A 17,477-nucleotide genomic window follows, 5' to 3' on the forward strand; every position below is an offset into this window, starting at 1 on the left:
CTTCTGCAATCCTCTATAATTGCACCAAATTCAGAAATGTCATTGTGGCCTCCATTGAAGTAATCTACAACCTTTTATGCATCTAGTTCAGAAGTCCACATTCATAAGTTGTAAGTCTCGCACCCAATGTATGGCATGTGAAAGTCCTAAAGCTTCACCAATGTTCGTTGCACACACCGGATTCGACCACAATGTTCTTGCCTTAATAAGATTACCATTTTCATCTCGGATGCACAAACCAAACCCAACACAGTTTAAAGCCTCCGAAAATGATGCGTCTACATTACACTTCAGCCTGCCACTTGCTGGTTTCTGCCACGACACCTGAACTGGCAGCATTGGAATTGTACCTGCAGCTGCTACATGTTCAACAGTTTGCAAACCAGCAGCATTTCTTGTCGTTCCATACATCTGTTTGCTGCCATTTGCTACTCTCCAACCGAACAGCAGATGCCGCACACGCTCGACAACAGTTTGGCAAGTTTCTGTTGTGTTTTGCCAAACACGCATGTTACGACTCTTCCATAAGCTCTACAAGATCGTACAGAAAATCTGAGCTTGATCTTGTGGCAGATCCTGCAGTAAAGCAAAGATGATCTCAACTGCTGTGTTGTTGTTATGCATTGCCAAATCAATTTTACTCATCAAACAGCTCTCCCTCCACACATTCCTTGCTTTATGACAGTCAAACAATACATGTAGTGTATCCTCATAACTCTCATCGCAAAAAGGGCAATGAACTCCTTTATCTAATAATCTTGCTCGTGTCGGTAGACAATTCCGGCACACTCCAAATTAAATTCTTCACTTTCGGAGGTACCTTAATCCTCCAAATATTGTCCCAATTTCCAGCTCTATGAAGATGAGAATTACCTGCAATCTCCTCCATGCATATACGATACGCACTCCTCACGGAATAATGTCCATTTTTCTCTGCTCTCCATATAAGTTGGTCTTCCTCCACCTGATAAAAGAGAGGAGTTTTTAAAATTTTCTGCACTGTTTCAGGATCAAAATAATAATTGATCACGTTATAATCCCAATTATGATTATTGTGATCAATAAGAGAGTTAATTCTTGTCTGATGTATTACATCACTTGACTGGCCTTCGCCTAAAATGCAGCCACCATCACTCAACCAAGGCGCTTCAAATATTGGAATATTAATTATGTTGCCTATCTTCGATCTTGCCCCTGAGCGCACCACCATCCTTGCATTAAAAATGCCTCGCCAAACAAAACTTGGATTATGGCCTAGCTTCGCCTCAATATAATTACCACGTGGAAAGTACCTAGCTTTAAACAGTCTTGTGACCAAACATTCAGGTTGGGTTTGGAATTTCCACCCTTGCTTTCCTAGCATTGCCAAATTGAAAGCCGTCAAATCTTTGAAGCCCATCCCGCCAAATTTTTTATGAACAATGAGTTTATCCCAAGATAGCCAATGAATACCTCTATTATTGTTTCCACCATTTCCCCACCAAAAGGCATTTATCATTTTTTTCAATCTCGTCAACAAGAGTAGTAGGCAGCAAAAATATGCTCATAACATACGAAGGTATGGCTTGTAGAGCAGATTTTATCATTACCTCTCTGCTGGCTTTAGACGAGCATTTGCTACTCCACAAATTAATCCTCTGCCATACTCTATCTTTAATAAAGTTGAAGGTAGCTTTTTTATTTCTTCCAATCATGGATGGTAACCCGAGATATTTGCCCGTCCCAAGTACCGCCTGAACTCCTAGGATCGAAGTAACCACGTTTTGGAGATTATTCAACACATTCCTGCTATAAAATATTTTAGACTTAGGGAGACTGATCGCCTGACCTGAAGCTGCCTCATTATAAGAATACTTTTCATTTTATGCGCTCTTGTTTTAAATCCTTCATAAAACTATAAAATATTTTATACGTTGTAAATCCTTCATTTTTGGTGGAGTTTTGATCTTCACTCCTCTCTTCCATCAAAAAATTTGAAAAAAACAATTAGTTTAAAATAATTTCTCTCCTCGTTGTTTTGGGTTGTTTATAAAGCTACGATAATTCAAAACCAAACAGTTAAAATACAATCAAGATTGGATTAGTTTTCGTTTTAAAAACGGTGGTCAAAGTACACAACGAGCAATTTTCATTTATAAACCTGATGTTCATTTACTTTCCTCAATTCATTTTGGCAATCTGTTTTTTGTTGTAAAATGTTCTCAATATTGTTCTCCAATAACTTAGTTTTATTTTTTAGACTTAATACATGCTTTGGTCCCTTAACTTATTTTTGAATTTCATTTTAGTCCTATAACTATAAAATGTCTCAATTTGATCCCTTATGTTTTTTGCTGTTACCTATTTTGGTCATATCCGTTACATTTTAACCATAAATATCTAAGGTGTAACAACATTGCAGGTGGTCTACCATAGACCTATTAATTTTTTTAATTTTAACTGTTCGATATTTTTTTCAAAATGAAAACCATTGAATCATGTAGGTCTATTATAGGCTACGGTAAATAATTAACACCTAATTTTTTTCTTTTCATCATCTTCATTGATATTCTTCTTCATCTTTGACAATTATCTTCATATAACAATTCCAGAAAATAAAAAAATTCAAATTCAAATTCATTATTTTTTAAATGGCAAACCAAAAATCAATCTCCACCACTATTCTATCTCTCTCTCTAAAACCACTTCCTCACAAAATCACAAAACCACTTCCTCTCTCTAAAACTTTTCTCTCCAAACCCTTACAACAACAATCGCAACAATGTCCTCTGCACCACCAGTTCTCCCTGCACAACCGTCCCTCCACCATCAGCCACCACCGGATCCACCGTCCCTTCGACGCAGTATAGGGTAACATAATTATATATATGCTCTTGTAAAAAACTGCTTGCTGAAATATGGGTCAAGCATAAGGACCTCCTAGCTAAAGCCATTTGAATCAAAGCAAGTGTTGTTATCGTACTAAAGAGAAAATCATTATGTCTCATTGTGAGTGTGACTCGAAAGATAAGCCAACCCAATCACAAGCACCTTCTTTAATGTTCATGTTCCACAAAAGGCGAATATTGTGTGTCTATTGAACCTAGTCAAAGCGAAAGTGCATGTCATTTCTAAGAAGATTGATAGATACCAATTCAAATACCGTAATTTTTTTTCTTAACCTTCAAATTCTCGTTGAAAATGGGGTCATAGTAATCTAAAATTTAAGTGAATCTTGAATATCATATGTAAAGATCTTTGCTATTTTTTAATTTTGTAATATACTGGATTTGGTTATGTTGTTGATGGATAAATCAATTTTCTGTAACCGATTTATTCATTTTGTAATATTAGCAAGCTCTTAGTTACATGATTTGGTTGTGAGAGTAAAATTTGTTGAGGTTGTTGCTGATGTTGTTGTTGAAAAGGTTGTTGTTGTTGTTGTTGATGTTGAAGAAATTGTTGTTTGTTGTTGTTGAAAAGAGAGGATTTACTTAAATCTTGAATATCTTGTTGGAATTGTTTTGAGAAAAGAAGAGTTGATGAAGTGGAAAGAAGATGAAGATTGATAGGTGTTGCTGGAATTGTATGAAATTTTGTGTTGCTGGCTTTTTTTTTTTGTATGAAGTTAGGAGATGAAGAGGAAAGAAGATGAATATTGATAGTGATTTTTAATTTTTATTTTCAGAAAAATTAAGAAAAATAGAAATTATCATATGTTGTCAGTCCACGGTATGCCACCTATTTTTTAAATTCAGTCGTTGATCATCAATCTTAAGGGACACGTGGAAGGAGTTAACGGATTTTGCAAAAAATCTAACGGAGAGGACTAAAATGGTAAACGACATAAGATTTATAGGATCAAATTGAAACACTTTATAATTATGGGACCAAAATGAAATCCAAAAATAAGTTAAGGGACCAAAGCATGTATTAAGCCTATTTTTTATTTTTTCTTTCGAATGACAAACTTTAGTATGTGTTCGTATTTTTCATTTTATTTCTTTTCTTCTCTTTATCATGACTGAACCTTTAACTCTTTTAATCCTTTAGCTTAAATCAATTGAGATGTCCAATCTCTCACCCCCAATTTTATTTTTGATTGATTTGTTTAAGTTGAAATAATGCTGACTTTAAGCAGAATTTGTCATACTGTTTCTTTCATTGAATTTTGTAAAGTCAGAGGCAAATAAAAAATTTACGAAAAATACATAGAAAAATAGAGAAGAAAGGGTTTCCTAATGAGAGGTCTCAAACACAATAGCCAACAGTGTGACCAAAGAATCACAAATTTGGTCACAGCTACACTGAAGAACAACTGCTTGGAATAGGGTCTGAGAGGTAGTAGAACTTAACCAGTTGTGAGATATTGATGGTTTGGGTTTGAATCAAAACATTTGGCGTTTAGGTAAACCCCAAAATGTCGTTTGGTAAACAAAAATACAACGACGATAGTAGAATATACTCCACCTAGTTATAGAAATTTACCCTTCTCATGCTGAAAAAATGTCGAGTGAGTTAACTCCCACTGAGATAAGAGAATGAGCAATTTTGAAAGGGAGAAAATCAATTTTCCTAGTTTTAAGCAGGAAGAGGAGGGCTTGAAAGTCAAGAATGAAGAGGGATGTCAATATCAATACTTCAAACATCCAAAACAGGCTGGGCTTAGGCCCTATTTCATTTAAAGAAATAAAAAAACAACCAAAACAAGATGCTTCCGTCGTACAATTTCTGGCGTACGAATGCCACTGCAATGCCCTTACCAAGACTCAGAATATGCAATATGAAACCTTGATTAATCATTTCAGAAAAGCAATATTGGTAAATACTAATAAAGAACCGAAGTGTCCAACTGCATAATTGTTTCTCATTTGCAAGCTATGCCCGACCAGTGATCTTCGTTTCTCTATCACAAAGTTCCATTAAAAGCAAGGCTACTTCATTTTTAACAGCAGGGGGGGGGGCACAATGAGAAGATTATGGTGTACTATTTCTCTGTAAAGTTCATCAAATAATCCCATACAGAAAAACTTGCACAACAGTGTATGCATCTTTACTTTTTAGCTTTCATCTCTTGGGTAAGCGATCAAGTGTAGAAACATGTTCCTGTTCCTACCTTACAAAATACACAAGGAATATCTACAAATCCAGTTGTTATTCCCACCACTTCAAGTTCTCTATGGTACAATTTGACCTAAAGTTATAAACCCGTTTCTACCTAAAAGGAAGGAAAACCTGACACCCTATCATATATATTGCACATGAAATCGACCCCATCCAAGACAGTCTTTGTACCTTCTGAAACTGGTAGTACTATGAACTAGATGGGTGCAGGCACACCAAGTTCATTAGGGCGATTTGGCTGAGCGACCTCTCCAGCTACAACAACAGCTTGCCTTCGTTGTCTCTCCCGCAGATACAGCACAGTTAGGAGGCACGCAAAGAGGGTTAGAATTGTTGCATTTCCCTCCTCCAAAAGCACATTCTCTACCCAAGCTTCTAATTTGGGATAGACACCCGGCAAAGAATCAATTATGTGGACCTAATGAAAAAAATAAGCACAGCACAATCAGGATCTAGAAGTGTGAAAACTGAAATATTGTTTAGAAAAAATAACACAACAGAAGGAGTCGACTTAAAGGCAAGTCAGGTTAAAGAGAACATTGAACGAACAAAATAATAAATAAAAATAATATCCATGGGAGTAAAATACAATTTGGTCAAAAAAATACTATTTTTCTATAAAATAGGAAAGAGATCTATCTAAAAGACATTCTTTTTATTTTTATTTTTTATTACCATTCCCCGGGAATGTTTTTTATTTTATTTACACTTACTTAGTACATTTTTGGGGGTGGGTTAGATAATCCCTTTGATTATTATTAAAAACTTTCAAAATTTCTTTCGATTTTACAGTTCATTTTCTTTCACCAGTGGAATTGTCCTATCAGACAAACGCTCCAAGCGTTCATATAAATGACTGAGTTGTGTTAAGAAGAGAGAAATTATTTCAGTATTTTTACACCGCAATATTAAAAACTTCATCAAATATGTGAGTTGCTGCCCACTACATCGGGGAAAATGTTGCGACATATTCACATAGCAAAAATACAAGTTATGTTAAAGATATATAGATCATAGGTAATTGAGACAGAATATCATATCAGGATCTATAACCTAAATGAACATAAACTACAACAGGTAACTGAGACGGTATAACAAGAAAAGTAGATTTAAACAATGTCAACTTCCACTTATTGGTTGTTGCTACGAAGTATTGCAGCGGGTAAACCAAAGAAACTCACCAATAAACTGTCAGCATGGTTCTTCCGAACCCACAAGCTTGTAAGAGCCAGTGTGACTGGCAACTTAGCTGCAGGATCATGCTCTAGAGCTTCATCATAGTAACGCTTGGCTAGATGAAGGTCAAGAGGAAGTCCTTGGCCATGCTCATGCATGTACCCAAGATTGAACATGGCTTGTGCATTAGATTGTGATTTGGCATGCATGTAAGCCTCAGCAGCTCGGTCATAATCCCTGGCAGTTCCCTGACATAAGAGAAAGACAAGAAAGTGAAGTTGTAGGTAAAGAGTGCACCGTGGCTTAAATTGAATGTTCAAAGCACACACATGCTTAATTCATTCCAAAGTCAATCACATACCCGGCCATAGTAATATGCATCTCCAATTAGTAAAGCAGCGTGTTCATTACCCTGCTCAGAAGCTTGCCACCACAAAGAATGTGCCCGCTGATGCCTTTCTGCATCGGTGCAAAATCCAGATTCACCCATGCACATGCTTCGTTCTCCATATTTGTCGAGAATCCAAGCAGCATTGCTCTGTGCCACCTCATAGCCCATCTCAGCCATTCTTGAGTACAACATATAGGCCTTGCCAACATCGCCTTTTAAGTATGCTTCTAGTGCCCATCTGGACAAAGAACTCCATGGACCTCTTTCTGCAACTAATTTGTATAGGGCAGTAGCCTAAGATCACAAATTTAATATTATTAGCACGTATATTTGTTGGCAAAGACTTGTTTTATGATATAATAGTCATTAGGGAATGAAAAACATAACGATTCATAAAATTTAATATTGGGATAGCACTCTAGATCCAATAATGACCATCATAATTTATGTTCTAATGAATTATGTGATACAGACCGGAGAAAACACAGAAGACAATATAAACAGTGGACACTGAATTAATGGAAAACAGCTGATATATTACTTCAAAAAGTGAGAAAACTACAGTTGAATGAAAGAAATCGTACTTCCACAGAGCTATGCTCCTACAGAGAGCAAGTGGTCATCCACCCATAACAACTTACTAATTCCCAAAAGATACCTCCTAGGGGTGTGAATAGTTCAAGAACTAAACCAAACTTATGGTTCGGTTCAGTTCTTAAACCTCTTTCATAAAAACTTTTTTTTTTTTGCAAATTCGGTTCAAAACTGGATCAGAACCAGTGTATAATACAAAACAAAAAAAATAACCTTCAATATCATTTTTAATTACACGCTACCACTGAAAAACTCACGATCACATCACGTAATAGATATGAGTAGGAAACAAGGTCGTTTCTCACCACGACCCTCTGCTTCGCCGCTCAATCGACGATGAAAACGTCGTTGCTGAACAACATTGTGTTAACTGTTGAGTATGAGAGGAAAGAGATGGCAACCGAGAGATTAAAAACGAGGCCGTTGAGAGGGTTTCGTGTTCTCGCGGTGGAAGAGACGATGATGACGGCGGAGTATGCAGCAGTGATGGTGATTCTTCAATTAAGAAGCTGAGTATTGTTAAAAGATCGCAGATCTGTGAAGAAGGATTGTGAAATTTGCAGTGAATAGTTTTCCATACACAGGGAAGAAGAAATTATAGATTTGAGAAGAAGGGTTTTCCAATCGCAAACCAATTTGTGAAATGGCAATGTTGTGTAATATGGATACCAAATATCAAACCGGTTTTCAAAAACAATTAGCCAATTTACTTTTTAATTATTAAAATGGACTGGTTTGGTTTTTGTAAATATGGTTTGGGTTTTTAAGATTGGTTCACTGGATTTTCAGTTATGGTTCATGTGAACCGGTTTTAATGTAAACCCCTAATGCCTCCAGTACCCAGCACCAAGCCTACTAATAACCAAAACACATGTTTCACGTAACTACCCTCTTCTTGGCATTCACTCTCTGCCATCTCAGACACTCACCCTCTACTCCTTCATGTGTAAACTTTCCAGATCTTTGGGCTGTTACATATTGGGTCCCAGGTCGAATCAAAATTATCTTGGATCTATTATTATGCATAGTTTTTAAATGGTGTCAACTGTCAACCGAAGAGTGTGTTTGCGTGCGTGGGTGGGAGACAGAGACACATACTTTCTTCATCAATAAGCCACTGATAGGAACCAAGTATTTTAATAGGAAGAAATACCTGGTGGGTGTATTAAGACTACAAAATTAGCAATAGAAATGGAAACTGGCTCCTTACAAAAGGAAATAGGAAAAGGCAAAGATGGTAAGTGGTAGCAAAATCTAACGGGACTGAGAGATCCCTCTCAGTTCTACCTTATACCAGTTCCCAGTGAAATCCTTCCTACCTCTATTCTGTTGCAACTATCCTTCGAATAATCATTCCCCATTTCATATCCCTCCTCCCACACACCATTCACGCGTATTCCCATTCTCTGCTGCACTGCCACATGTCAATTCTGTTATATTACCCTTGTTCCCAATTGCTTCGTCCTCCTAAGCTAACTGAAGGCCTTTCCCAAACATGGGTTGACCATGATCCTTTTAGCCCATCATCCACAATTGGTACCTCTTTCAAGTTTCCTTTTCGTCTCCTCTTATACACTTCAACTCTAACACCAGTAGTTGGACTAGTAGTTGCTCATTTTCTCCTTTCAGGAGCACTTGAATGTATTTAGCATCAGCAAATTTATTTCTGGCCTTGCCCGTTTGGGCGCTTTTTATTACTTCTGCTATCAACCTTTTAGATCCTAAGTTTTGGGTTCGGGTCACTGATCGATTGGCTTTGAAATTCATCTTTCATATTTAGGCCTATCAATTTTCGCATTCTCAATTTCTCATGATTCTATATTTTAGAATCATCAGGGTAATTGCACCCTCAATTATATAAATTATGCATGCTTAGAAAAGCAATAAGGCAGATTTCTTCATGTATCCTATTTGTTTGGGAGGTAGAAATAGTTTAAAATCTGTATGTAAATAAAGGCTTGCATGCATCTTGAACAAAATCAATAGAGTTCAACTAAACTTTATCATAATAATGATTCCAAATTCTGATATAGTTTATTGATCAATTATATTCTTCTATTGAAAGCTTAAGAATGGATAACATTGAAGAATATTTAGGTCAGTCTCTCTTTTTATACTCAGACCGAACTAGTAGACTGAAATACACAGATCTTCCGGTTCCAGTATATATCAACAAATAGTTGGATCATCATCAGCTAAAAAACATAGTCATCTCACAAACATTATATTATATGATTGCAGTGACATAAGCTAATTCACCCTTCTTATGTCTAGTAAAATATAGTATAGTATATTATATTAAAATAAACTGCAGAGGAGAGTATCATATTGACATCAGGCTCTTACCTAAGTTAATCAACAATATTCCATTGGCACTTGCATTAATAAAAGAAGACAAATTAAGAATCAGCTTACCAATGGAACGTTCTTCTTAAACCCAACACCAAGATGGAAAATCTTTGCGAGCTGGTAGAAAGCCTTTGGTTGACCGTGGTTGGCAGCCACAATAAAGAATTTACATGCCAACTTGACATCTCTTTTCACTCCAATCCCTTTGAGATACAAGACACCCAGGTTATAATGGCCTCCAACCTCTTCGTTATCAGCAGCCTTTTCAAAATACTCCTTTGCCTGTAACTCACACAAGATACTGCAAATTAAGCATAGACATACAGAGATAAAATCTGTCCCCTTTGCATTCCCCAAATAATATTAGTCTTCATTCCATACAGTCCAAAAGTTCAAATTAGAATGAATGTTATGTAAATAAAGACAAAAATGTAAGGATGTATAGTACTTTAGTGTAATTTTTGCTGTCGACTCCATAGCCTTTGACGTACAAATAACCGATGCCATTATAAGCAGAATAGAGGTGGTGTTTGGATGCAAGAGTAAGCCATTCAAAAGCTTTGGTGTAGTTTCTCTCAACACCTGCTCCCCTGGCATATATCTCTCCAAGAAGTTCCATAGAGCGAGGCTCTCCTTTCTCGACGGCCTTAAGGAACCATGAGAGTGCCTTAGAATGGTCACGCCTCAAACCACGAAGGCCAAAGTAGTAAAAGAGACCGACTTTGTACATAGCAGCAGCATTCCCTTTCTGGGCCTGATACTCAAGAATCTGAAAGTCTTCATCCTCTTCCCCTTTAGACTTTCTGAGTGCTTCTTTGTTCTCTTCAGCTCCATTGTGTAGCCTAACAGGTTCGATGACAGGAGAATCTTTGGAAATGAGAAAACTATTTACAGCAACTTCTGCCAATTCAGCATAAAGCTTAACGGATTTATCAAACATCTGCAAACATTCCAAAATTGAACGTTCAAAATTTGATTCATTAATTAAGAATAGGATATAATAGAATAGAATAGAAGAGAAGAGAAGAGAACTGACATCTTGACGAGTGTAGAGATAAGCGAGAGCCATTTTGGATTGCATATTGCCACCCTCTGAAGCAAAGTGATGATAAACAAATGCTTTCTGTTTGTTCCTCTCTCTGAAAAGACCTATTCCCCACAAAAACCCTAACACTGATTGTGCAGCCGGGTGACCAGATTCTGCAGCTGTTTCAATCTCGCCGGAGCCCTCTTCTATGATCCTGGCATCCCCAGTCATTAGCTTAGTAACGGCGGAGTAGTAGAGAGCGTCGGTATCGGATTGGGATTGGGATTGGGATTGGGATTGGGGGTCGGTGGTGGAGGGTTCGAAGATTTGGCGCCATGAGCCAGGATCGAGATCTTCTTCGGATTTGTGGGAGTCGGAGTCGCCGAATTCATCCCACTCGGCGGAAGAGGAATCGGAATCAGCGGGAACTTCGTCTTTGAAGTCTTCCTGGGAAAGGACGAGAACGTAGGGACGAGCGGCGACGGAGAGGGTGAGGAGAGAGAAAGTTAGAAGAGAGAGAAACAACTTGGGCGGCATTGCTCTGTGTGTGTGTGTTTTGATAATTACAACATTCAGAGAAAGAAAGAAAGAAAGAAAGGATTGGAAGCAAATCAATACTACAATGCAATTCAATTCAATTCAAATCAGGAACGAGAAATGTGAGGGGGGCCATGACACGTACATTTGCGTTATTCCTACCAATACCAACCGTCCAACTCATCACTCTTCACATATTTTTTTGAGGTAACAAGTGCATTTACTTCCTATCATTCTCACTGGTTTCAAATAAATTTATTTATTATTTTAAGGGAACTGATATGGTACACTCACAATTTTGAATGTACTGGTACTCTTGTTTCATAAAATATATAAATTAAATATCACTTTAATGAAATAAAAAGGTATTTGTCAATATTTATATTTTAGAAAACATCATTTCATAAGAAAAACCATCATTTCATTATTTATAAGGATCATATTACAAAATTTACATTTTGTCATAAAAAATAATCAATATTCATTGTTATGAGTAATAAAAATTCTTAAAAATTAAATTTTATTTCGTCGAAACTTTTGGTATATAAAATTTAATTATCTTAGTTGTCAATGATAGAAAATAATTATTTTTCTTCAAAAAAACAACTCATTTATTATTAATTTTACAACTTGGTGTACCGATACATCCAAATTTATTGGATGTACCATAGAATTTGCCTTCATAAAATACCCGCATGGTTTTATCCTTTATTTTTAATTAAAATTTGCCTACATGGCGTCCACCTCACTTAAGTGAGTGCCCACGTGGGCTTTGACCCGGTCAAAATAGGAGGGGTCAATGAGATGCAAAAGGGGGTGAAGGCTGGAAATTGATTTTTTTAATTGGGGTCAAAATTGCTACGGAACTAAACATAGAGGGAAATGTTAACCAGTGTCCCGGAGGCACTGGTTAAGAGAGCGAATATAGTAAGTTTTACATTGAAAGTTGTGTAATCAATGTATTAAAAGTTTAAAAAAAGTATCTTTTTTTACTTATAATTTCTTCTTTTGACTTCCTTAACCAATGCCCCGGAGGCATTGGTTAATATGACCCTTTTTTAAAATACCTCAAATATTGAAAGAAAGAAAAATAAAAAAAACTCAATATGGGCTAGTACACGCAAACAAAAGAAGGCCCTGAAAGGTGTGAATATATTCTAATCACACCTCTCTCAAGTACCATAAGAGCAAATTTTACTATAGAATATCACTACCGCTTCTCGCACGACTAAAGTGTGAAGACTTGAAGTTATTCATGAGTGATTAACGCTCCAAAAAGAAAAGAATGAACATATACCACAAAATTCTTTCCTATTTTCAATCCCTGAACTATTAATTTATACTCGAGTTTCAAAATGTAATTCTTTCCCAAAATGTCACTAGCGAAACAAAGACCTAACACACACCAAGGGATTCAACAATAAATAAAATGAGAACTCTTTGGTCCAATATACAAAAACCAAAAAAACTGCCAACAAAATCTCTAATCCCATAACCAAAACCCCACCAAATAGAATAATGATGCACAACATAAACCTTGTTCTTCATACTATCAACGGTGGGGGGAATCCAACGCTAAACTTGATTTGAGCTAGGGTTTGAATTCTTCTATGAAGAATAGGGCTTAGGGGCAAAAGGAAAAACATTTCAACCCCTCCTTGAAGGCGAAGCAAGATAGATTGCTCATTGTCTTACTCACTAACTAAATGAAAGGTATTTCAACCTTCTAAGACTAAAAAAGTGCATGGGCTTGCAATATATACCTAAAATCAGGAAATAAAATCATTGTGGGTTTAATAGATCATTTGATCCCTTAATTAATTTTAAGTTTTCATTTTGATCCCATAATTAATAAAACTCATGTTTTGGTTACTTAATTGTCTCTCTGTCGATCAAATAAATCCCTGACGGTTAACTTTAACTCCAAATATCTATGGTGGACCAATATTGTAGGTGGTCCATCATAGACCGTATTAATTTTTAAATTTAAACCATTTAATTTTTTTAAAGAGAATACTACCATTGGATTATGCAATACTACTTTATCTTACGGTGAATCAAAACAAACATAACATGATTAACCTCTCTCTTTTAAATTCCAATTTCTTATTCTTTCTTTTCAAAGTCATCATTTTCTCTTGCTCAAATTTCTCTCATGTTTCCAATTATTTTAATCATATTTTCCCTTTTCTCTTATTCTGAAATTTCCATCAAGTTTCCAGATCTACCTTCGTACCATATCTATGAAAGTTGCTACCTTTTTCATTGAAGAATAAGGTTTAAAGGAAAAGACAAAACCACTGAACATGAAGACCCATTTTAAGGAACCCATTAATGGTGTTGAAGCTACATTAAAGGTAAACAAGTATGAAAAAAAAATCTGTTGCACGATGGTAAAAAATTTGAAGCAAATAATGGGTTTTGCTTGAGTTTTTAAGCCAATTAGTGTTGTATTTTGGAGAAGAACATCAAGTTTTTTAAATCAGTGTTTTGAGATTTTTGTGGTGATGTGATTTTTGTATGGATACGGATTGAGAAAGTGATTTTATGATTTGGGTTTTGTATGAATGTTGATGAATGTGGAGTTGAAGAAATTGAAACCCGTGTGTTTGATTTTGTAGTGGAAAAAATTGAGTTTCAATAATTTGTTTTGGAAAAAAAAAATTATGGATAAGGTTGAACATTTTGAACATGATGAAAGATGATGAAGATATGAGGAAGAAGAAGAGGGAAGATGATGAAAAGTGAAAAAAATTAGGTGCCGATGGTTTACTATATATACAATGGACATGCAATCAAACGGTTAAAATCGTATAAAAAATATCAGACATTAAGAAACTAACGGAGTGGACCAATTTGACTGACGGACGTATATTAAGTGACCGAAACGTGAGTTTTTTTAGTTATGGGACCAAAATGAAAACTGAAAATTAATCGAGGGACCAAAATGAAAATTGAAAATTAATTGGGGGACCAAATGACCTATTATGCCAATTAGTTTAGACCTCTTCAAAATTAATTTTAAGGAGTTAGCACAAACACAGACTTTACTTTATAATGGTTCTATTTAGAGTTTGTTTGTTACAAATTGAAATAAAAGTAATTTACGCTAAATAATTTCGAGATTATGTTTTAGATATTTTATAAAAAATAAAATCTTTCCTAAAAAACATCAGAATCTATTTGTGTTTGTATATCTAAACAAAAATAATTTTTTAAAAAAATAATTTAATTTTTTATGGATACAATTATATAAAAAGGAATTTTTTTTGTTACAAATTATTTCATTCTTTTGGCATTTAATTTCTCTCTCCTCTAAAATATTTAAGAGTTTAATTTTTGAAAAGTTACTTCTTAACATGCTAACAACTTCTCCTTTAAAATGTCTTCATGAGCTTAGTTAAGTTGGTAGGACAATGCATAATATATGCAAGGTCTGAAGTTCGAATCCCGGCCACCACCAAAAAAAACTTCTCATTTGAAATTGTTGTTAAATTTTTTTATATTATAATTTTTTTAAAAATTTATAACAAATCGATACAATACTCTTAAAAGCAATTATTTATCAAAGAACACAACTACCTCCTCCAAGTGAATGGCTTGGCACACCCTTAGGCCAAAAAAATAATTTGGTGATACTCATGTATGATCGAATTGAAGTAGAAGAAGTTCACTTTGAGGATCCTTTGATTGTGGAAGAAGATGTGTTAACTCAACAACTCTGAACGCTCTCTTAATGATCATCCCTTTGATAAAACATCTATCTCAAGTATCAACCCCTCCGAACAATTTCACCCAAACGCTTGGACTCCCCGATAACCATTTCATATTTTCCCTTGCAGGATAAAAGAATTGTACAACTTTCTAGATCAAACTGTATAATTTGTATTTTCTTCTTACTATTAATTTGTATTTTCTTCTTATTATTAATATATGAGAAAGTACTAATAAATTACTAGTGGAATTTTTTACTTTCCATTCATATTACCACTTATGCACGTGTGAATTGAGCGTTTAATTAAACATGCCTTTTCTTATATAATAAAAAAATGCCTTTAAAGCAAGCAACATATAGTAATTAAAAGAAAAATGTCAACAGGTGTCTCCGGAGCACCGGTTAAAAAATTAAATATAAAAAGTAAGAAAATGTTACGTGAACACCCTTTATTCCTACACCCCATTCTACACCCTATGTATTAGGGATATTTTTGTAAGTTCATCTCACAACCACAATTTATCTTCTATTTGTGTGGGCTCCAGATTGCCACGTGTCAGAATTTTGTGTGGGTGTAAAGGGTGTGTTGCCACATGGGTGGTACATGTATCATCACTCTAAAAAGTATTACATTGAAATTTTTGTTGTCAACTTCTAAAAAGTTTAAAAGTGTTATTTTTATTTTAAAATTTCTTTTTAAGGTTCTTGATATGACCCTAAATAAAATGAGTGATAATTATGAGAGGCGGCTCAATATATGTGACTGATAAACAGTAATAAGTAGAACATATGGGATTTACCCAACAAGTGAAAGTGAAAGTGAAAGTGAAGGGAAGATTAAGAACTGAGTTCAAGAAACCTCCTTGCCATGGGATGGTTAGCTTGAGAGAGTTGATTAGGCTTAAGAACTTCAACAATTTCACCATCAACAACCAAGCACACTACATCAGCCATCCTCTGTATTTGTTTGATGCTATGAGAAACCATGATGAGTGTCATGCCCTGATTCTTGTTCAACTTCATGAGGGCACCTTCAATATTTTCTGTGGATATTGGATCTAATGCACTAGTAGGCTCATCCAACAGCAAAACCTGTTTATATTATATTTGGAATTGGAATTGGAATTGGAATATTGGATGGATTGAAGTAATTAATTAATACATACCTCGGGTGAGTTAGCTAGAGTCCTGGCAAGTGCAACTCTTTGAGCTTGACCCACAGAGAGTTCAGCACCTGACTTATCCTTAAAAGTAGAAGCATCTAGATCCGCCATTAACAGCAACTTCCCCACCTCATCGTCCGTTAGCTTTATTCCCCTCAGTTGTGGTCCATATCTCACGTTGTCCGCAACTGTACCTTCAAAGAGAGCAGGGAGCTGAAAGAGCATGGCGACCTTACGGCGGAGGGAAAGAACGTCAAGGTTACATATGTCTACGCCATCGAGGAAGACGGAGGAGGAAGGTGGCTCCCAGAGGCGATTCATGGCCCTTAAGAGGGTTGACTTGCCGCTACCACTAGGACCTATGATTCCAACAACCATACCTTTTGGGATGTCAACGGTGATGCCTTTCAGTATTTGAAGCTTCCCATCATCCGATTCTTTTCTCAGATTTTTTATCTGGATTTTTGGTTGCTGCTGCTCCTCCACATCCAACAAGTGCTCTGTCAAACACAAAAAACAAGAAATCAAAATCAAGTTTTATTAGAGATTGAATCGTTTAGTTCAATCTTTCTTTACCTAAGACGGAAGACATAATTGGGCGTGTGTGTGATTGAGAGAATGAGAATGTATGGTGATCATTCACCAATAAGAATACAACCTTCCCCGGTCATATCTGATTCTTATGCTAGTAGATAGATCACTCCTCCCCTACAATATTTCTTTTCTATTTTTAAGGTTCTCTTTTAATTAATTAATAAAATAAAACGGAGTGGAACATTCATTGTATTTATTATTTACAAAGTGGAATTATAACTTTTTAATTCAATTCTAATCTTTATTTTAAAATACTATTATGATGTAAATCATATTATTGCTAAAATCTTATTTCCTTAAAAAATTGGAATAATTAACAATAACCAATTAAGACACGAATTGCAAGAAACTAGTAAAAGGCTTGTTAATATTTAAAAAAAAAAAAAAAAAAAAGCAAGAGAAAAGAAAGAGCAAGAAACGTTAGAACAAAATAAAGAGAACACACATGGAATTAAACATATAGGAACCGAAGGATGAAAAAAAAAATCTCTGTTTAATTTTATTTTAGTCAAAGACTAATTTCTAATTACTTGCTAAAAAGGATAAAAATTACAAATTACACCTTCAAGTATAGCCATCGAATTTGTCTAAAAAAATTATACCTAGAGAAAGTCTATAAGAAAAAGAAAGTTGTCGAGTGCTTCAATGTGCACTTTATTCAAAACATATATATACGTGCTACTTTGTCTATTATCTTGCACACATTGGCCAACACAAAAATGGATGACTCTGATGATTATTCTTATAAGTCGTTGTATATTTCGCCTTCAGCTAGTTCTTGGTCTGAGTTCAGGGACATATAAGCAAGTTTGTGTTCATTGAAGAAGC

The 17,477-nt window shown here is 35.4% G+C and overlaps 2 protein-coding genes across 3 annotated transcripts; both read right to left on the reverse strand.

Moving 5' to 3' along the window:
- Positions 1 to 4,943: 4,943 nt before the first annotated feature.
- LOC11415768 (ERAD-associated E3 ubiquitin-protein ligase component HRD3A) lies at positions 4,944 to 11,295 on the reverse strand. The gene is made up of 6 exons (XM_003631079.4): positions 10,650 to 11,295; positions 10,062 to 10,553; positions 9,680 to 9,895; positions 6,641 to 6,964; positions 6,285 to 6,527; positions 4,944 to 5,521 (listed from the first exon to the last, which is right to left on the reverse strand). The coding sequence occupies exons 1-6, from the start codon at positions 11,175 to 11,177 to the stop codon at positions 5,300 to 5,302; spliced, it is 2,025 nt and encodes a 674-aa protein (XP_003631127.2). The 5' UTR covers positions 11,178 to 11,295; the 3' UTR covers positions 4,944 to 5,299.
- A 3,974-nt stretch (positions 11,296 to 15,269) lies between these two features.
- Positions 15,270 to 16,816, reverse strand: LOC11416750 (ABC transporter I family member 17). Of its 2 annotated transcripts, none has more exons than XM_039829487.1 (3): positions 16,714 to 16,816; positions 16,059 to 16,555; positions 15,270 to 15,984 (listed from the first exon to the last, which is right to left on the reverse strand). In XM_039829487.1, exons 1-3 carry the CDS (start codon positions 16,724 to 16,726, stop codon positions 15,730 to 15,732), a joined length of 765 nt encoding a protein of 254 aa, XP_039685421.1. In that variant the 5' UTR covers positions 16,727 to 16,816; the 3' UTR covers positions 15,270 to 15,729. The 2 variants fall into 2 exon arrangements, with proteins under 2 accessions (XP_039685421.1, XP_003631128.1); XM_003631080.4 differs by having other exon boundaries at positions 15,278 to 15,984; positions 16,632 to 16,784.
- Positions 16,817 to 17,477: the final 661 nt, after the last annotated feature.

Source organism: Medicago truncatula, chromosome 8, assembly GCF_003473485.1.
Source record: "Medicago truncatula cultivar Jemalong A17 chromosome 8, MtrunA17r5.0-ANR, whole genome shotgun sequence".
NCBI lineage: Eukaryota > Viridiplantae > Streptophyta > Magnoliopsida > Fabales > Fabaceae > Medicago > Medicago truncatula.

Coding starts and splice junctions, on each gene's coding strand:
- LOC11415768 (XM_003631079.4), bottom strand. CDS start 11,177: ATGCCGCCCAAGTTGTTTCTCTCTCTTCTAACTTTCTCTCTCCTCACC. Junction 10,554..10,649: donor ATCTCTACACTCGTCAAGAT/GTCAGTTCTCTT, acceptor GAATGTTTGCAG/ATGTTTGATAAATCCGTTAA. Junction 9,896..10,061: donor ACAGCAAAAATTACACTAAA/GTACTATACATC, acceptor TGTGAGTTACAG/GCAAAGGAGTATTTTGAAAA.
- LOC11416750 (XM_003631080.4), bottom strand. Junction 15,985..16,058: donor CTCTAGCTAACTCACCCGAG/GTATGTATTAAT, acceptor TAATATAAACAG/GTTTTGCTGTTGGATGAGCC.